General features: G+C 37.7%; 1 protein-coding gene across 7 annotated transcripts in view; it reads left to right on the top strand.

Annotated features, from left to right (window-relative positions):
* Positions 1-21,706, top strand: part of CACNA2D3 (calcium voltage-gated channel auxiliary subunit alpha2delta 3) — a 458,323-nt gene that overhangs the window by 93,689 nt on the left and 342,928 nt on the right. For all 7 annotated transcript variants that reach the window (XR_015701497.1, XR_015701498.1, XM_087744701.1 and 4 more), the window contains exon 3: positions 7,336-7,452. Coding sequence is in view for 5 of the 7 variants with exons in the window: in XM_087744701.1 (XP_087600827.1) it covers positions 7,336-7,452 (117 nt within the window). In the remaining 2 variants the exon portion in view is untranslated. The remainder of the gene's footprint in view (positions 1-7,335; positions 7,453-21,706) is intronic.

A 21,706-nucleotide genomic window follows, 5' to 3' on the forward strand; every position in this document is an offset into this window, starting at 1 on the left:
TCTGCAGAAAAGAAAATGAGTGTGCCATCACACTGGTCACTGCTGATGGATTTCATCAACACAAAGAGGTTCAGTAAAGGTTAATAGGAGTGTGTAATGTGGTGTAACGCAAACTCCCAATTATTAAGGAGTTCTCTAATGTCAAGGTGAGGAGAAATATGCCGTTGTGACTCATCTTTCCATACACATCAAGCTGAACTTAACAAAGTTATCTGTGGTCTATTGGACAGGGCACTGGAAGAGTAACAAAGAGACCTTGTTTGTAGTTATGAACTGCTCTGTGGCATTGGGCATGTCACTGAATTTATCTATATCTCAATATCCTCGCGTACAGAACGGAGATTATCATAGATACTTCTTTTATAAAGTCTTTGGAGCTCTGTGGATGAAAAATTCCATACCAGCTCTGAACGAAACACGTTTTGTTTATGAACGCTCACTAGCCATCATCAACAAAATAAAAATAACTCTTAGAATCATAGAATCGTTAAGGTTGGAAAAGACCCTTAAGGTCATTGAGTCCAGGCGTTAACCTATCCCTGCCAAGCCCACCACCAAACCACGTCCTCAAGCACCACTTCTACCCGGCTTTTAAATCCCTCCAGGGATGGGGACTCAGCCACCTCCCTGGGCAGCCTGGGCCAGGGCCTGACAGCCCTTTCCGTGAAGAAGTTTTTCCTAATATCCAACCTAAACCTCCCCTGGCGCAGCTTGAGGCCGTTCCCTCTGGTCCCATCGCTTGTTACTGGGGAGAAGAGACCGACCCGCACCTTGCTACAGCCTCCTTTCAGGTAGCTGTAGAGAGCGATGAGGGCTCCCCTCAGCCTCCTCTTCTCCAGACTAAACAACGCCAGCTCCCTCAGCCGCTCCTCGTAAGACTTGTTCTCCAGACCCTTCACCAGCCTCGCTGCCCTGCTCTGGCCACGCTCCAGCCCCTCCATGGCCGCCTTGTAGTGAGGGGTCCAACACTGAACACAGTACTCGAGGTGCGGCCTCACCAGTGTTTATTTTGTTATGGCCTTTGAAGTTGCTCTACTGAATGTATTTTAGAGTAAGGAGGACCAGATAATAACAACATAACACTGGCACTCTACTTTAAAAAAAACCTACACCACTGTAGGGTCAATGTGATGAGAAAATACAAAATCTTTTACTAAGGACACATGCACAGATGAGTCTATCAGAGGAGTGCACCATCTGTATTTGGTATCTCTGCTGTGGTAATGCCATCTGAGTACCCTTCTGCTCAATGGAAAAGCTCAGATTCCCACTCACATGCACATGTAATCCTGGAGACTGCTTTTTATTTGGCTTCAAATTCAGGTTTATTCCAACAGTGCATATATAATTAGCAATCCCTCACTTCTGATGAAGCATTTAGAGGCTGTGTTGTATATTTTTTTAAATCTTCTGCTGGGAATTTGCTCTGCCATCTCTCGTGTGCGGAAGCGATGTGCGCTGCTGTGGTGGAGCACCGCAAGAGCTCCAGCCGCAAAAGATTTGGATTTTCAGTTTGTGTCCTATCAATTTGAACATGGATATTGTTTTAAAATAATATTGTCTTATAAAATGCTGCAATAGATTTTCCACATCAAGAGCAATTTATATTCTTAGTTTTGATTCAGAAGCTCAGAGCTGTATTTTGATAATAGCGCAACGCCTTGTGTTGTGCGTAGTTCCTTTAATTTCAACAGAACTGGTACTGGTGTAAGTCAACACCTAATGTGCCTACATTGTTAGTTTGCTCCACATATATTGTAGGTTTGGGGTTTTATCGTTTAAAAAACAAACAAACAAAACCAAGAAAACCCAAACCCCCAAACCAAACCTCACAAAGTGTAAAAAGGAGTAGGTGTTTTTAAAGCACCCTGAATAAATGCCATTCATTTTAAATTTTGTGCAGGGCTGTTAATAACATATAAATAAAAAATTATAATATAGTAAGAAGAGCCTAAAAAATGAATGTGAACTTAATTTTTCGATTGAGATGAGGAATAGATTAGTGAAAGAAAAAACATTTTTCTTGATACATAAAAATGCAGTATATTACCAACTTTCTGATCCCTACACTCTAGAAGAACTTGACCTAAAAATCCAGGGTTGCTTTGTGTAGGAAAGTCACCATTAGTGAAGAAATCCATGAGTTTAGGGCTTAAGAATTAATTGAGACAGACCTGTTTAAGACTGATGTAGCTTTTGACTCTCTAACTAAAGAAACCACATTGAGCCGCAAATTTTATTAGCTGTAAGCTTTTTGCAGCCTTGCGGACTCATTCATTGGTTACATCTGATTGTCAGGACATCTCAAATACAGAATTAAAATAGTTTCGATGGGCTAATTAACTCATGTGGCACTTCGAACCAGCGCTTCTGTGCCAAAGGGAGTCACTGTTAAGACTTACATGGCAGGGTGTCTGAAGCAAGTTTCAACAGTTCAAGCAATGCATAGCACAACCTTTCTACTGGGCAACAGATATTGACATCAAAAGTTGGTGATTTAATCAAAGTGTAGGTTTCTGTAATCGCAGTTTACATTTGCAGCGTTGAGACTTGAACATCTGAAAGTGTTTTTAGTGTGGGATTTTTTGGTTGGTGGGGTTTTTTTTTTGCAAATGGCATGGGGTAAACATTTTCTTTTCATGGGAACAGTGGCTAGATTGAATGGATATTTGATCTTTCATTTGCATGCTGGTTCTGCTTTTTCATTACAAAACAAAAAAAATGTATACATGCATATGTGTGTGTATATATATATATATAAAACATGTATGTGACAAAACCACTCTCAAATAGCAACATTTGTAAAGTATGTACAACTATGCAAGCTATAGCTGTGAATACACCTCAGAGGCGTGTATCAGTTCCTAATACGCAACACAAACCGACAGATTACTTTTAAAGGATTATTACAATATTCCTGTTGAGTAAAGAAATGTCTTTGATCAGAACGGTAGTGATATTTACTGGCTCTGAAACTCCTGGGGAGTGGGAAGAATTTTCATCATAAATGGTTGCATTGTTCTGGGCCATGTACACAGCACCCACAGACTTGTCGAAAGACTGATACTAAAGACTCTGTTTACACACTTGTAAGTAACTTGAAATATTTTTATATATGAGGTAAAGGCAATTATCTTGATTTTGGTAAGAGTTGATAGAAGTAGATACAAATAGAAATAGGAACACAAAGATCGTGTTTCTCTTTGGAGAAAAAACCAAGGAGTAAAAATTCAAACTGTATGGCATCTTTCTGAAGTTGTCTTGCTTCAAGAGGGTATTCCTTTTCCTGCCTTGGTCACTCAAGCTGCATGGACTGTGGTGAGGTGGTTTTATTTGTTTGTTTGGGTTTTTTTTCTTTTCTTTTTTTCTTATTTTTGTTGTTGTTGGGTTTGGATTTTACTTGTTGGGGGTCTCTTGTTGTGTGTGTGTTGTTTGTTTGTTTGTTTTTCTTGTATGTTGATGTTTCAGTGCCAAATACTTGGATTGCATTAAATGCTTCAGACCCGAGTTTTGTATAGATTGCTTTTTGGTATGTTATTTCTGGATGATAATTTACCATGCAAAAGAAGAGCCCCACGCCTAAATCCATGAACAGCATTAAAAGTTCTGACAGTGAAGTGCTGTCTGTCTTTCCGTGGTGCTTATGTGGAATGATCTGGCAAAACAGATACTTGAAGAAATAACATATTTTTTTGTGTGCTTTCTCTGATGATAAATGTTCTTGTCTCTCTGGAGAATTTCTTACTAAATGCTGATTTTTGTAAGCAGCAAGAATCAGCATTTCAAGTATTTTTTTTGTAAAAATGCAGCAAATCAGAAGTATCTACTCTATCTTCTAGACAATTAGAAATCCACTTATCTAAAGAAACGTCCAACTGTGACTCTAACTTTTGATACCTTTTTGTTATGCAATTCAATTATTTATAGCAAAGTTAAGGCTGTTTTCTCTCCTTTAAATAACGTGTGTTACAAATGTTAACGATAATTTTTCAGTCTCTCTAACTGAAATAAAATTATAGAATATTGAAAAAAATCGAGGGTTTATTTATTTAAAACCAAACAAACTGACTTCTTTATCATCAACTTGATTTTTTTTTTTACAGTGGAGGGAAATGGCTATTTAAGGCCTTGCTTGGAAGAGCCATTCAGAGCAGCAGTCCTACAAGGTAGTTTGCAAGTCTGGAATATAAAGGACAGCCCGGCCCAGAAGCCAGGTTTTCCCACCATTGTCTGTGATAGCATTTTGCTTAATTGTAACCTTAGCGGCACACTGCTGTTTTCTCAAGATTACATTAAAAGAAAAGAAATAATTTAATTTAAAAACTATTTCAAATTTCTTTCAAAGGAACTATGTCTTTGCTGTTTTAGCTAATTTATTTAAATTAAAACCAAATTTAATATGTATAGTCTAGTGGTAGGGAAATGATGAGAGCCTGGAGGTCAGACAGCCTCTGCAGTGAAAGGAAGAGAATGCATTATTAATGACGTCCTTTGTTACGGTTCTATTGTGGTTTTGTTTTCTCACTATCTGCTGCGATTCAGGTTTCTTGCATTGATAGTTATTACAGATTCAGTCTAGAAAGGTTGATTTTAAGTTCCCAGCCTGACGCACACTGAGCACTAAGAGGAAGTGCGCAGGCGCGCGCGGATTAGGCTGGCACCTCTTTCCTCCAGACGCAATCACTGGAGCACGAGGGTACTAAAAACAGCTGGTGTTTTTTCCAACCATGTAACTTCTCCTGTTCTGGAACCTTCCACTGATGGCTGAAAAAAAAAAAATAACAGAAGTACTTTTATGGCTGAAAAAAAAATAATAGAAGTATTTTTATGGCAATGAAATACCGAATGTAAAATACATATTATGTAAAGCTCTTATAATGTAAATCTCTTAGTTGCCAAGGACTTGCAGATCAAGTAAATGCTCCTAGTTTGTCGCAAATGTTCTTGAAGGTTTCTAACAGCTGACTAGACGTGCGCCGTGAAGATGTGTAGTCTTTTCAGATAGAACTTAAATAATATCTTCTGTTTCCTCCAATTTTTTTTATGTTGGAAATTTGGCATTTAAATTAGGAAAAAATGAGTTTGATTTTATAATTATGCTAGTTCATAATATGTAAATTATCAGTTAATAAATCATTCCCATCTATTTTGAGTGCAAGTTGTCATTAATTTTCAAAAGAGGCAGTTACTCAAAACTGAGAAGGGTGGCTTTTTATTATGTTCTCACAATAGCCTAATAGACTCTGTGGTATGATTCTGGAAAATTCTGTTGACTTCAACTGTACCGTTCAGTTTCCAGGCAAATGCAGTGAATAATCTGCTGGTTTTCTTCACCTGACAGCAAAGCTTAAACCAATAAATCTGATGACCTGAAAACAGTCTCTTGAAGTCATACATTTTAGAATACTTTCCAAGAACTCAAAGGTCAAGTCTGAAGGAAACCATTTTTATCAGAACTTGATATGTTGAACATGATCTGTGCAGCTTGAAATAAGTGATTCAAATTTGTACTTGATCTACTGACATAATAAATACAATAGTTGTTCATGACACTGCATTTTGTTTAATTTGTTTTAAATTCTCCAAAGCTTCAAATCCTGGGGGATGTGAACAGACTTTGACATCATTAATTAACTAGGAATGTTTTCAATTTACTTTTAACTTACTACATTTTATCACAGTTGGTATTTGTTACAATAACATTTACCTCTTTGTCTACTGTGTTCTTGTATTTTCTCCAGTAAATAAAACCCCAACATTTTTCAGTTTTAGGCAAATCACTGCTATCCTAAATTATTTTTTCAGAGTGGAGAGTAGTGAGTTTAGTAATGGCATAAATGGACTTGCAGAATTGAAATCGGAACTCTGCGTACGGCGTTTAAATGCAGACCAAGAAGGGGAAAAAGCAAATCTCCCCTCCTGCCTTCAGGGAGCAAAATGCAGGTGGTCCCCTTGAGGTTTCTTAGATTACTTAGACTAATATTAAAATCTCAGCTGGAGTAGAGCCTCGTAACTGGAAATAGTGTGGAAAAAATGAAATTATTACTGAAATGGGAAAGTTACAGAATATAAAAAAATTATCGTCCTACATATTTACTGGCAACTTTGTAGACTTTAAACTCCTTATGAAATTGTCTGCAAATGGTGTTTTATCAAATATTATTTGCCTATCAAAACATTCACACAAGTTTTTATAGTGAAGTATAAAGATTAAAGCAAATCCAAAGTGTCACTTCTCCTTGGAAATCAGTTTTGTCAGAAGAAGTGGGCACAGCATGTGCAGGCATTCACTTACAATAGAGTCCGTCCTTCCATGACCAGCCAGGACGTGACTGGTCCCGACTCATTCACCGTTTGGATCATTTTAGTGTTCATCCGAGTGCTTTGAGCCACCGTTTTTGATGCTGTTATTCTTTCTTCTCTCTCTGGAGTTCTATAAGGTTTGGAGATAATTGTAATTCTATAAGCAAGGTTTATCGATGAATCTTTTTATTAAATCCAGTTCATTTTATTGAGTCAAATATTGTGCTGTGGGTTGCAGTAAGAGTCTGCTGTACAGTTTGGGAAGGTATTTTTTGCACGTAGGGCTAAAGCTGGCAGAAGCCAGGTATGCTTTTCATCTTCCTCGCAGTATCATGGAGGCACAATTATGTGAATAGGTTAAGGGTTCGGTATTGGGCAGTGATTCGTTCATCACAACTCATAGATGTTTTAAACAGAGATAAGCAAACAATAACTAGACTGAAAGCCATCACTTCTTAAGAGTACCGGCTATAGTGGAAAGACATGGGAAAGAGGAATGTTCTCAGTACTAAATGTTTTGAAGATTGACTCCAAAGATAAGCTTGTAGTATCAGTATTCATAATGTAAGTATTGTATAAAGCCTGCGAAATAGACATCTACAAGTTCAGCTGAGGAGGGGGATTCTAGGTTGCTAAGGCGCAGTGGATTGCCAAGCGTATCACTGGTTTTAAATGACTTTTGGATGGGATATGAGGATTTTTTACTACTTTCTTTGGCTGTTGTTCTGTTGCAGGGTGGGGTAATTTAAACGTTGTGAAGGGGAATTATCGTTTTCCTGCAACATACGGGATAAATATTTCTATTTTATTTTCTTAAGAGAGTTCTGGTTCTAACCCAGTTGTTCTATCCCTGTGACAGCATCTTGGCACAAAGCAGCCTTCTGTCACACAAATAAATGTCAGATAAATGAAGAATGTCAGCAAAAGTGTAATATGAAACTCATAATTAGTTGTCAAAATTTCAGCTGGTTCACTGTGAATAACTTTTCCCTAATTGTTTTTTTTTTTGTTTGTTTTTTTTTTCCCTTCCAGAAATACAAAGAATACGAGAAGGATGTTGCAATAGAAGAAATTGATGGCCTTCAGCTTGTGAAAAAGTTAGCAAAGAACATGGAAGAAATGTTTCATAAAAAGTCTGAAGCTGTACGGGTAAGCAGGAGATCAATCTGCTATTTCATTCTATGATGTGAAAAAGTATATAACTTAGGCTTTATTCTGAAGGCTGTACTAGCGATTGAAGGTGCTGAAGTGGAAATGTTAAAGCATTCAGAAGTATTTTAAGATCAGCGTTTAAGAGAATAGATATAAATTATTTATACCATCAATAGATAAATACAAGATAGTGTAACTAGGTTTTGACTACCAGTTTCCTATGAGTTTGTAAGGTATCACTTGTGTTCAGTAAAACATAACTACGTATGCTTGTGCATTAAAATGCTAGGTTTCAAAGTATCAGACCAAAGCAACTTAATTTCACTGCTCACTATTACAAAAGTAGCATTGCAGGGAATCTTCTGAGTTCAGTAACTGTCCTTTAGTTCAAATCTGGAAGGTGCAGATGCCTCGGATGGGACTAAATCCAAAATTCCTCTGATTGTGGTAAGTACTACATCACTCTAAAGGCAACTTATTAATGACCATTAAGTAGCTACAATGAGCTTTCTGTGCATCTGTAGGTTTTGGGTGGGTTTTGTTTTTTTATCTCCATTCTGATGCTTGTTTTGTGGTAGCGTTGGCATCCTATTAGATTAGATTTACCATAAAAAAGGTGTTCTGACTTCCGTGTTGAATAGGAGTTCATTGTAACATGAGTTACATGCATCCTAAAGAATAACAGGTCTTCCTGTTGTAGTTTTCATTTTGCATTATTCTTTGCTAGAAATTTAGGTGGCTGCCCGTAACAGTAGCTTGTGTTACATCACCTCTATCAGCAGACTAACAGGACGTTATGGTGGTGCTGTTTACCACCAGCTACTCTATTTCAGCCAGAAGTGTCTGCTCAATTGAGTTGAAGGTCTTTGTGTCTCAACTGTGGAGCTTAAGGCATCATCCAAGGGCAGGGATTCCATTTGTGTAACTAGATACAATTTCGCCTTCAGCCTTTTGTTTTTTGTTACGGTGCAAAAGGGAGGAAGGAATAGGCTGTGTTTTAGAGGTTGAATTTTCTGGGCTAGCAACGAAGTAAAACATATTTCAGCTTGTAAACTGAGCACGCTTTGGCAGGGAAGCAGAGAAAGACAATAAACATGGAACCCCGCAATGCTATTTTTACAGTCTGTTTTTCAGAGAAAAACTGTACTTTAAGATGTGTGCAACAGCTTCCAGAAGCCTGCAGAATATTGGCTCGGGGGGCGTGGGGGGTGTTTTCCTTGTTCCTTAGCAGAGAAAACTGTTGCCCTGAGATCATAACAATGTGAAAAAACCATTCTTAGAGCAGCACTCATTTAGAGCAAGAAGTGACCGGCAAGCTGCACTCCAAGAAAGCGGAGCTCTGTTCCATCGGTGTGAAGGGCTCTTGGGGAAGAGCAGTCTGTCTCTCAATTAGAGATTTGTAGTGAATGTTTTCTGGCGTCTGTGAGTGTTTAGAACTGATTTGGCCTCTTCCTACAGGTGGTGTTTTTGTCTAAGGAGGAAAAAAATATAGGACGAATACAGGCCACCATGCTCTGAGTGAAAATAAGCCCAAATTCTGTGAAGTTAAACTATGCGTATAGTAGTGTGTTGAAAGGGTTTTAGTGCTGGAAAAACTGACTGAAATCCAGAGCCTTCCTTGGAAGGTTTCCATCTTTGGAAAGGAAGCTACAAGCTTGGTTTGGACGAGGTCATGTCTTTTTAAAAACGATCTGTCTAATGTACCTTCAAATAAAGTTATTCTTTTTTGCATAATTACGTAATGTGGTCCCTCTTGGTTGCTAGAGATGTAGTGAGTGACCTTTTATGTTCTGGTGGTAAGTAGCGCTTAGTATTTTATGTCCCGATAAGTACAAAATCCTTTGGTACAGTGCAGGTTTTGCACGAGTTCCATCTTTGGTATATCATAGCTACTTTTTTTCCTCGTGTCTGGAGAGGTGAGATAGGAGTTACAAAGCTCGTATGGACCTAAGACCTCTGCTCCGTGCCGAGACAAAGTAATGCTGTGTCACTTGGCCACTAAAATAATAGAATTTTGACATAAGCTTTTCATGGAAACTTTTAAGAGCACTGAAACCTAGAATGCAGAGTAGTATTTTAGATATGCTGGTGGTAATATTGGGGTAAGTACTAAACGAAGAGTACCTTACAAAGTACCTCTCAGCCCTAGAAATAGTAGGGTGACCATTGCAAGGGTTCAAATCCAAGAGCTCAGCGAACATGTTCCAGCGTTACCCCAAATTGTTACCCTGCACTGCTCATTGAGTTAGCTTCAAGTGGACATCAAAATCCATGGTTTAATTTAAAATGCTTTTTAGATGAAACACTTTAATCAACCTACTTCATCCGGTTCTAGCAGATGTAGCAGTCTCTGACAACTATTCAGAAAGCCACGGTATATAAAAATGTTTATTTTGTAGAAAAGGCCAAGAAGAAAGACCTGGAAATATAGAAATAGGGTGGCTTGGAAAGGCCTTTGGTTTTTTTGTTTTGCTTTATGCTCTCAAACACATTAACTTGTTCAAAGCTACTAATCACATCTGAACTCTCTTCTCCCTCCTCTCCCTTTATATTCTGGTTGAATTTTTATCTTCCCGTCTCATCGCTTTTCATAGTGATTAGTTGGTTCAGTGTGATTTTTATCATATTCATCCCCTGTTTAAATTACCCTTCAGTATGCAATTATCCTATCACAGAATGTCCTATTTTTGTGCTGTCAGATACATAAAATAAATGGAAAACTGAAAGTGCTAAGCCAATTATGTAACCTTTTGTCATCTACTTACTGATGGAAACCTGTGCAAGCAACTTTTTTTTTTTCTTCCTCCCCCTCCCCAGTGTTCACTATCTACCTTCGCTTCGTGTCGGCTCAGGATATTCCTGTTAACCATTTCCTTCCTAATACTGCTCTACTGGATTGAATATCAGAGAGGCACCTTCAGATTTTATTTTGAAATTTTTGTGGCATGATTTAAGTTAAAGCCACTGAAGAGTGGTTTTGCTTCAGTGTCGCTGATGCTTTGTTTCTAGCTGTGACAAATGTAGATGTTTCCATTTACCTTTAAGACTATGACATTCAAGTTGGGAAAAATCGTACTGCCCATAAGATGGGATAGTGGAAATGTTTCCTGCGTTGTTCAACAGTGGGTTTGATTTTACAGCCAAACCCAAATAATCCCTTTGAGAGCCTTGTGTAGTCTGCTGTCACTTGTGGTATTGCTTCAGTTGCTTTTCCTGGACTTTTAGTGATTTCACTCATTAGTCTTACAGTTAGCTGTGATTTTTTTTTTTTAATTTTTTTAGAAGGTTTTCTGATACTTCAGTGACTCTACTCGTTCGAAACTGAAGAGAACAGAGCACGATGACATAATGCTCAGTAACAAATGACTACTGCAACGAATGTGCTAGTAAAAAAGAGGTGGAATTAAAACTGTTCATTTGGGGCTTTTACTTTTCTTAGTTAATGATGTAATAGTGGAAAAAACCAAAGGAAGATAGAGGGAAGTGAAAAAGAAAGCAAAATGAAAGATAAATAAGTTATTAGGGAATATTCAAAAAACTATTCTTAAACTTCAGCTACGTGGTTAATGTTCTATTTTCATTGGTGTTTCTTTGCAAGTAAAGAGAATCATGTAAAAATGATTGTTGATTTACTTGTAAGATGGCAAATCAAGTGTTAAGGATTATTTTTCCTTAAGGCAACTACCATTGCTGCAGCGGAAAAGGCAAATAAAAGAGATTTCTCTTTATTAACTGTTCCTACTGTAGCTACCTGGTGTACATTGTGAAGCCGATTCTCATTATAACTGTACTGTGAAAAGTAATTGCTGTTGTACAGTAATTCAATTTCAGTGCTTTCATGCATCAGTAAGCCAGTGGGGTTTATCTAGAGAAACCTGGGGCTTTAAAGCTTTTTATCATGAAATTCCACATGCAGACAAACGTTCTTCCGAGGAGTAGAATGTCAGCATTTACATTTAACAAACATTTGCAATGAAGAGAAATGGATTTTTTTTTCCACCAGTGATTTTCACACCAGTCTTCAAACTGCTTTCAGAAACTATTAGGATGATACTGTTTATGCACAGTTAAAAAAGTGTAATGTATGTGTTTGAAATACTTGTGCTTATTTATATACATGTCTGTGTTCGCACGTTTTAGTATGTGGATATATATGTGTATGGGTACATATCTTTACACATACGCATATTGAGGTTTATATACATAATATCAACAGATGCAATTTACTGTTGACTTTTTGCATATATATGTACATGTATATGTAAGCAAAGTATTAAACTATGTTACTGCATCCATGTATTTCCAAGCAAATACTGCTAAATTGGTGTCCTGATCAATAAATGAATTTTTATTTAAAATAAATAAAATGCTGTGTTGGTGAGTGCAAAATGAACTTGGTTGGGTGAACACAGAGATCATGGCAAGTAATCCAAAGCTGAGCCTGAAAGGTCCTAAAAAGAGGAATTTTCTTTCTCCATAGGAATATTTTGCAGTGCTCTGAATAGACTTACTTATGAAAGCTCAGTAAAGAATTGATACTGAATATTGTAGTCAATGAATGTAGCTTTTATTTACAAGCAAGTAGTTTACTGTTATCTTTTGATGTATTTGGCATTTAACTAATTTTTGGTGTGTAACTTAAGGGTAAGTTCTTCCCCATTTGATCAGACACAGTGGTACAGAAGGTAGGTTTTGTTTTCTGGTTGGTTGAGGGTGGCGTTTAGAACTGGATTTTTAAAGTAGATGCTTAAGTAGACCCATTTCTTATCCACTGTTAAATGCCTTTCCATACCAGGAGTTATTTCAGTCGTTCACTTTAAGATTGCTGCTTCCAGTTGATGTCACTGAACTCATACAGAAGTATAATCACAGCAAACAAACTAAATGTAACTCAAGTTTTAGAAAGGTTCACGTTGATAAGAACGTTTTTATATAATCTTTTGGGGGCTTCTTTTTTCTTAGAGCGGGTAATTTTTGTCGTGTTCTTCAGTTGAGGTTGTTGACTGCTTTCCTTCCCCCCAATTACATTTGAACTTGTTGTCATTTTTGCCAGTGGTTAACTCCCTACGAGTGTCATCAGAATCGGGGAATGGCTACGGGGAAGAGAGTCTGTATCCTCACCGAGAAAGCTCAGTCATAAGAAAGGACTGGGGAACACAGTGCAGTGAAAGGGCACTAGGGGTGATATAGTAGGGACCTGAATAAATTACGGGAGGTGTATTTAATGGATGAAGGGTAGAGACAAAAGATGTTATGTGGAAAATGGGAATCTGATGAAGGATTAAAACCAAAGCAATAAAAAACCCAAAGAAATGCACCGTTCTGTTCAGCGGTCTTGGATCTATGTTCTTAATACCATTGAGCCGTTTTTTGGGGGTGTGTGGGTGTGTGTGACCAAAGCAGACAGAGTTCTGAATGCCGGGGGAGTGTATCTGTTGAATTAGATAAAATAACGTTTTTACTCCATTAAATTTAAAGGAAGTCTGGCTTGAATGAATGTATTGTATTGAAAGTACATTTAACACATATTGCAGGAGCATTTGACTCTAAGTACTGATCTACAGGGTTATCTAAGTAGGTTATTAGCTGATCAAGGGTAACCGTGTTGTTGCCTAGACATTCGTAGGACCTGCAAAGCTTTGGAACTTTTGTGCACCTTGCAGCTCAGATCACTTCCCAGCAGTATCATCATCCTGCTTTTGTATCAAAGATCAAATATATCAAAATGTAACGTACTACAAGACACTGCCAGTGTCCTAGGTCCGTTGTGTATTATGACTTCTTACAGCCAGGTGTCTCTGGTGCAGACATCATTATGTACAAAATAAGCTGTTTGATATTCCTTCCACTATGGTTTTAAATGGGATTTTAAAATAACAGCCATCCCCATAATTTTCTACCTTTTATTTGTTCATATATAATCTGTGAATTAAGAATTGCTGGAATGTAATCTCCAGTTTACACTCCTGCATACTGGAGAATTTTTGTAAAACCTATGAAATCAGGGAAGTTGAGGTTGTCGCTGCTGTGTCGTTATGCCAATTAAGAGCATTTACTGAGGACAGAACATTTTTGCATGGGTGGGGTCTAGTATTTAGATTGTACTTTGTTAATTTGGAAGCTGAAAAATAGCGGCTTCCCACAGTGCCTAAAGAAAAATTGAGGCAACAGTGAAGAATATTCCAGGTGAATTTTGAACTGATTTTTTTGAGACTGTTTTAAATGTACACTGTCTTCGGTGCCCACTGTGTATTTTTATTACACTGTATTTATATTCTGATTTTCTATCACTTCGATCAAGGCTAGACTTGGGAATGGCATTCTTGAGAAGAGAAGCAAATAATCATTCACATTTCATATTCATATAATATAATAGAAGATGGGTCTTAAATGTCTCAAAACTTATTACTTTGCTAGGCTCACTGTTTCTAGATGTATAATAAACACGTTCACTATCCACACTGTTCCTTCATTGAGCTAATTTGCATCTGCAGAATTAGAAGGAAGGAAAATGGGTATCAACATGCACTCTTTAAAATTGTGCTGTTCAATGGGTGCTTTCTGACCCCTGATTTTTTTTTTCTCTCTATGGTAAGACAGGTTGTTTTTTGTCAGCAGATGGAAATGAAAAAAATGCCATTAAGTTTATAAAATTACTGAAGGAAAAAATTATAAATGTGGGTGGGTGAAAGGAAATTATGGTGAGCCAACCCAGTGTCACTATAAACGGTTTTAAATGACAGACTAAAGACTTAATGAATAAAGGAGAAATGGCTACAATTGTGTTAATTACTGCCAACAAATTAAAGGTTTTCAACAATATTTTTGTATTCGCATTTAGTATTTTAACTGTAATTGTTGCTAGTTACTTTTGGTATCATTTGAATTTTGCTCAGAGTTCCACTGGTCGTCTTCATATGTAAGGGATGAATTTCTGTTCTGAAAGCATTAAGAGCTTTATTTACTTTTTGGCAAATTAGACTACACTGGAAAATGAAAAGATGGTTAGTAATCCACTGACAGTCAGTGCAGTATTCAGTAGCATAATACATAACCTTGATAGGCATAGTTTGAAGAATATTTAAAGGCACAGCAAATATTTTTCTTTTTGCTTTTGCCAAATGTGTAGAAGTTACGATCTTCGACAAATGAAGCATTAGTGAAACCTATTCTAGTGCAGATCAGCTAGATCGCTTGTTACTACTTCGTATTTTTTTGAATTTCCCAAGAGATGTGTGTATTTGTAAACACACAATGCTATGAGTTCTGAAAGAGGGGAAAAAAAAAGTTTATTTTTATTGGAGTGTGGGTAGGCTTCTCTTAGCCTTCATTCCCATGGCATAGCTGCAGTATGAGTGCTCAACTGTCCTTGGGCATGTTGCTGGTGAACAAAAGAAATGAAGGGAAAAGCTGCAATCTGTTTATTTCATACCTGTACTACCTGTGTAATGGAATAGATAGGTTTAATGGAATTTAAGGATTTTGTCTGTGGACCTCTCTGAATCATAGCAGGGAGCCCAAGTGCATTGATTAAACCTTTATCTAACTCTCATATGTTGTAAAATCCAGGTTAGCTGAGTCTACAGAAAGCTATTCTTTCGGGGGGGGGGGGGGGGGGGGGACAGAAGGCAAAACCTGAAAAACTCCGTTGCTTCTTCTCACGTGTTGAGTTTCTCAGTGTTTAACTTCCATGGAATGAAAAGAAAACCAGCAAAAACTTCAGGGAGCTCTTTCGTCTGCTGCTCAGTCATTTATTTTTTTAACAGTTCAGGAATGCCTTTATTGCCAAGACTTTAATTAGATCAAAAGAATTTTGTAAATCAACCTTTTTTTCTCTGCTCAGAATGAATTTTCTGGTCTCTGAGTACTAATACATATTAAAGAAAACTTTAATACAGAAAACAAACTTGCTCAGTACCTTTTTTGAGGAAGGAGTGGTAGTTCATGCTGATCATGTTCAGGAGATTCAGGAATATGTATTTGTCAAGATTTCCAGGGAGTTATGTACAGAACCTGGTACATGTAGTATCTAGGAACTACTGTTTCCTAAATGCACGCTTTTAAGGCTCTGCAAATTTGAATCTTTCATTGTCTCGGTACAGCTTGAAATAAATACCTACCAAAAATGAAGCAACTTGAACTATACTTTGAATTTTGGCTGTCTTTAAAACTCTGGCATGTTTGTATGTTTAAAAAAAAAAAAAAAAAAAGTCCCCACAGTCTAGCCAGTCTTAGGAAATTTAGTGAATTTCTTTTGGAAGTTCAAATTTAGAAAAAAGAAAAAATACTCTTAAGAAAAAAAGAGGAAAAATAAAGACTTGTAGAGAAAACCTAAAAGCGTTTGCTGCTGGAGATGATTATGACTGTTTCATCTTCAGTGCTGAGACAAGAAGTGAAAAGTATTTAAAGATAGCACATTCAAATATAGAAGCTTATCCGAAAATACAGGCAGAGAGAAAAATCAAACCAGCCACTTCACAGAATAACTCTTGTGTTGGACTTCATTGCAAAAGTACGTAACGCTCAGTCTTTGCCATCAACAGCATAAAACAGCGTTCCACATAGCAGGAATAAAACAGTAAAGTAGTTTTGGAAGAATGAAGTAAGATAAATTAGCCTCATGTATCCTTCTTTCTTATCACTGTTTTAGGGTATTCGCGTATTTTTATATTTTTACATAACTTTATTTTAACAAAAATAGTTGTATTGTCCAACTTGCTGTTTAATGTGTGACTTAAACTAGTCACTTCAAATAGTAATGTGTTATAATTAAAATTTAATTCCACTTGCACAACTGTCACCTGTTCGATTTTTCAATTGTAATTCTTATTTCATATTGTAAATACATATCACTACATCTGTTTTTGGAATAATAAAAATTATTCTCAAATTTTATAAATATTGGTACTTCTATGTCATTAAAAAAATGAAAAAAAAATTAAGTCAGCTCACTTTTAGAGTGTTTACTGATACTTACGAGTTGACTATGTTAAATATTCCTCTTGAGAAGTTGTACTATAGCTTGCTTGCTATTCGTGTAACATTAGCCTGTTTTCCGAAACCTTACATACATTCAATTTAACACTTAGATAATGACAAAAGGTATCTTCTTAAAGAGAATGCTCAATTTGGCATAACCTGCATTTGTACAGAGCGGGCTTTCAAGCTGCTGCCTCCTTTTCTCGTTGCATGAACGATGCCACGCTCCGCTGTTGGGTCTGTGGAGCGTGAGGGGACGCTAGGAGCAGTAGGAAGGAGGAGCCTGTTAATAGCTTTCCTGGAGGGATTTAGGGAATGGTCATTTATCGATTTATTTGGAGTAGGAGAGAGACTATCATCTCTGTGTGATTCTTCATTTTGAGAAATGAACAAAATGGTGTAGCCCTGACTCGGCAATGCTTCCGAAGTGTGCTGCTTGGCTTGTTGTGGTGTGCCTTGGGTAACTACTGCTTTCTACGGCCACGTGTAGTTCGTTGCTTGCCTCCCAAGCACGCCTAGCTAACCAGCTGTCCTACCTCGCCCCATAGTTGGGTCAGCGACGTACATCAGGGCCCAAGTGCTGGACTTCAAACTATTTGCACAAAGGGTGACTGTGCTGAGCTAGAAAGAAACTGGTGGAAAAACAGTTTGGCAGTTGTTTGCAGTTTAGGTCTTCTGTCCGCCTAAAACGGCTGCCAGTCTTCTCCATAGTAGCTCTTAAAGCACTCAGAAGCATTTCAATGAAAAGAGCTGTAAAGAGAATTCATTTGTATTTTTTAAGAGCTTTAACTCTTCTCTCTGCTCTTTATTTGTGATAGAGCTTCCAGCAGAGATTGTGCTAGGTCGGGTGTGCTAGCTTAGCCTGAACTGCCACTGGAGCACTGTTGTGAGAGAAGAGCCTCCCACAGGGATAACTGAGGGCAGATACCCCATTTATCCTCTTCACTCCCACCTTGCTTGAGTTGGACTTCAGTGTAATTAGGTAGGAAGATGCCTGCTTAATCTGAAATACTTGCAGCTTAGTTAGTTCGTTATATCGTCTCTTAACAGCTGATTACGTATTCCAAATGTACACAGTGCTGGTCAGCACAGTTACTTTCTCTTTCACCTTTTGGAAATGTTACAGTTACTGGTTCAAAAATTACTGTGCCTCATCTGATTTTCCCTGAACACTATTAGTTACTTTTGTCGTCGTCTTTGCATAGATTTATACTTTACAGATTTACACAATAAACGCATCATGCTCCTTCCCCCAGCTGACCAGTTTCTTTAAGACTGGAAAACCAACTGGACTCTAGCAGTGTGCTTTTTAAGTGCACAGCTTCTCTAAGCTTTCTAGGCAGCTTCCAGTGAGCGTGGGGGTAAAGAAACTTCACAACAGCATTGAATTTCAGGTGGTCACAATTCCTGCTTGAGTAAATGAGGAGTGCAGGATCATCAGGACTGACCTACTGCTATGTGAAACACTGCTGGGAGACAAAAACAGATGGAAAGTGAGGTGAGAAGCTGCTTTTTTTTTTTCCTAGAAAAGCAGGGGGGCTTTGAGAGTGAGTGAACTGAAGCATTTAGTTAACATTCTTGTTTTGAACTGTTTTTTAACAGCTGTGTGAAATGCAACTGTAATAAAACATCAGACTCGATGCTGTAACTAGAACTTCAAATGTTTAAAATTCATCTTAATTTTGATGCATACCAAGAAAAAGGCTCAAGTTTTGTTTTCTAGCCTCTACTTCGATGTGCTCGCAAGTTGGCGCTGGCTCTTCAAGAAGTCGTCTCCCAGTCAGCTTCCACAGGTGCTTGCTCCTCTCTCCATTGCCTTTCCTTTCCCTCCCCTCCGCTGCACTGTGGCAAACGCTTGTGTGGCTGTGCAAGGTAAAGTCTGAGAATTATCAGACTGAAGAACTATCCAGGCCAGAAACCCCAAAACAAAAACCTGAGACGTTTCTTTCCCTTAGATTAATTAAGATTTTGTTCATTGCATTGGATGAAAAATACTTGTAACAGCAAAGCACAGGAGGGAGACAGGAATGAGTTGGATCATATGATGGACACTGCTTCCCCCCCCCCCCTTTTTTTTTCTTGTGGGGGTGTCAGTGATGGCTTTAAAACCATGTTGAACCATCTTCCTATTTGTTTGGATTTTTTTAAGCTCTGTGGTGACTGCACAGCTGCTAAGGGAAATTGTCTAATCACGTGTGTGTAAGTGTGCTTCAGGTCTGATGTTGTATGTGTTACTGTGCGAGATCTCTTTTGCTGGTGCATTCCATACCGTTGCAGGTGAGCATCTCCTCCTCCACCCCATTTGTAGATAATCACTTTCTTATGTATGTTAGCTGCAGAAAGTTGGGTTCTTTAGCTCAAACTGTAGATGTCTGATCAAAAACGTTTCAAATTAGTAATCTGAATCTCTAGAGCTTTAGAAAAAAAGAAAGATTTGGAACTTTCACTTTCTGAGGGAGTAAGGGAAACTGGCTCGCGCGCGGCACCTATCAGTTGTTCCATTTGAGGCTTTTGCTGGGCAGAAGGGCAACATCCCAGGAACATCGTAAACCCACTGAAGCCTAAATTTCATAGTGCTCGCATTCTGACGGTGCTTCAGTCTCTGACACTGGAGATCAACCAGCTTGAGGGGTGATAGGAGAGGTGGAAAGAACCCTAGTAAAAACATAGCCTTGCTGTTGATTGATTTTACTCATTGATCAAAATGTGCTTAAAAATAACATGTTATTGGATTTCAAATCACTTCTGAAGACGGACTCTGAATGCGGGGTTTCGTGAAAATGTCCAGGCAATTCTTTCCATGTACAGACAAAAGGATCTTAAAACATTTATGTGGCAGAATTAGGATTTGTGGAAGGGGCAGCTGAGGACCACCGCTCTGTAAAGCAGCGTACTGCAGTGCACTGGTGTAAGGGCAGGTGCAGGAGGGATGCTTCCGCTTGAGATGGCTTTTCTATTTTGAGGTGATAGAAAGTTAAAAATCCCTGGGGGCGAGGAGGCGGAAGTGTGATTTTTGTTTTCGTGGTATTTTAAGTTTGGAAGGAAGAATATTGTGTAGCTCATGTTCAAACTTGTAAGTCTCCTAAGTGTTGTGTCACTTGGTGCTTTGTCTGTGCTGCTGTAGCAGTAGTAAGAACAACAGTGTAGTCATTCATTTCAGGTGGCATCTTGATTTCAATACTATGTAATTATGCCACGTTAACTTTGGTATGTGCTTTAAAATTAGTTACACTGAAGGGAACAAACAATAAATTCTAGAGAACGCTTTATAACTTACTTTATTGTCCATATAAATATAGCTATGTATTCTTGGATCAAACACGTTTCTCTGTCCTTTAAGCTAGCACAGCATATCTTGGATGATTGCTTGTGGCAGTGCTGTGCACGTACTCTGGGAGGACAAACTGTTTGAGTAAATCGTAACAAAAAAGGTGTTTTATGGAAGAAATAGAGTTCCAAACTAATACTATAAATTGAAGCTTTATTGATTAATCCGTTTTTTATTATAAGGGTTAAATTACAGCAATCATTGTGGCACAAAGCACTACAGAAATACTACATTATAGAAAAATCTTATGCCCTGTATTTCTGATGGGTCATTTCAGCGTGATGAGAAAAAGCAACAAAAACACTATATGCAAGAAAAAAGGAAATACCTGCTCTGTACTGGTGAGTCTTTGTTTTAAAAACAATCTGGAATTGGAGAAGCAAGCTGTGCTGCAGAAAAATGCGCTTAGACTGCACTTAGAGATTTCATGTATCTTCACATCACCCTTCCCAGATTAATTATAGCACGGCCTATACACTACAACCTCCCCAAAAAGATTACAGGACAACTTTTTATATGTGTCTGAAAAAATTTGCGGGATATCTGAGGTTAATTCTTTATGTGTAAGGATAAGACATTATTTAAAACCACTTCAACTGGTAAATCTTTGGCACAGGCAGGGGACACTTCAAGGGGGAACACTGGTAAGCATTTTTATTTGCTAGTTTATACCCCACTTTGTTTCAACAGTGGGGTTTTTGGTTTTGGTACCCTTTGGGGCTAGCACAATAAAGGGATTTTGTCCTCCTTAACACACTAGGCAGACTAGAATAAAATCTATAATTAAAAAAGATTGGCCTCTATTGTAATTTTTCATTATATTGAAAAAACTGAGTTTTGTCAGGAAAGTCATATTTTTATCACTCGTTTCCGGTATCTTATGGTGAATATGGTAATTTAGCACTTTGTGCCAGTAAATTAGTAATTCTAGAGTAATTAATTTTTCGTTTATCATAATTGTGTTACATTTATGGATATTTATGGAATTTTACTTTTTTACACTTGAAAAATATTACTAGTGTTATTTTTGAGATGACTCTAAGAAGACTCAATTATCTTATTTTAATGCAAATATTTTTGACATATAAAAATGGAAATACTGCCTTGATTTGTGAATTAAGCAATTTTTATTTAAATGTCACTATGAATCATTATAGAAATGGGAATAGTTATTTTCCTTTTGCTTTTAGATAATTCCATGCTCATCATCTAGAAATTAAATCACTAACCTCTTGATCATTATTTTTGACTGAAGTTCAATAAGGGATTTGATAAATTCGTAAAAGATGAGTCCATAGGCGGCTAATTAATGTACCGATGGACCACCTTTTAACTCAAGAAGCTCATGAAACACTGCCATAAGCTGGAATGGTTTACTAAAAAAAAAAAAAAAAATTCTCCTGTTTCTTAAGTGCTGTTCTTCAACATGCGCTGCTGACCGCTGCCGGAGAGAGTTGGAGCTGTCTTATGTCTTTGTCTCTTACGTGCTGACATGATATGGTGTGATAACATAGACTCATTGCTGTGATTCTGTAAACATCTTGGAGCTGAACTGAAAAAGTTATTAGATGAACGCTGTGCTTTTGAAAGACGAAATAGTTTGCTGAGCTTACGATGCGGTTCTTTGGGAGCTGGTATAACCTTTAACTAAGCAGTTACGTTTTATTTTACAAAGTGCTGCATATTTCTGACTTTTGTCTTCTCCCTGTTTATCACTTTGTTTTCTGAGCTCAAATCAGTGTGATACGGTGTCAGACACAACCACGTGCTGAATCTTCAGCTTTTACTTTTCTGCGTGAACCACGCAGATGACACTGGCCTGACACTTCTTCGTGCAAACCCGAAGCAATGTTCAGGAGAAACTCAGAGTACTGTGTGATAAGAGTGAAACAAAAGTTCCTCAGAACTAGATCGACGCAACCCCAAAGTGTAAAAAGTAAACAT

Source organism: Nipponia nippon, unplaced genomic scaffold (assembly GCF_047370975.1).
Source record: "Nipponia nippon isolate SJK-2023a ecotype South Korea unplaced genomic scaffold, ASM4737097v1 scaffold_9, whole genome shotgun sequence".
In the NCBI taxonomy this organism is placed as follows: domain Eukaryota; kingdom Metazoa; phylum Chordata; class Aves; order Pelecaniformes; family Threskiornithidae; genus Nipponia; species Nipponia nippon.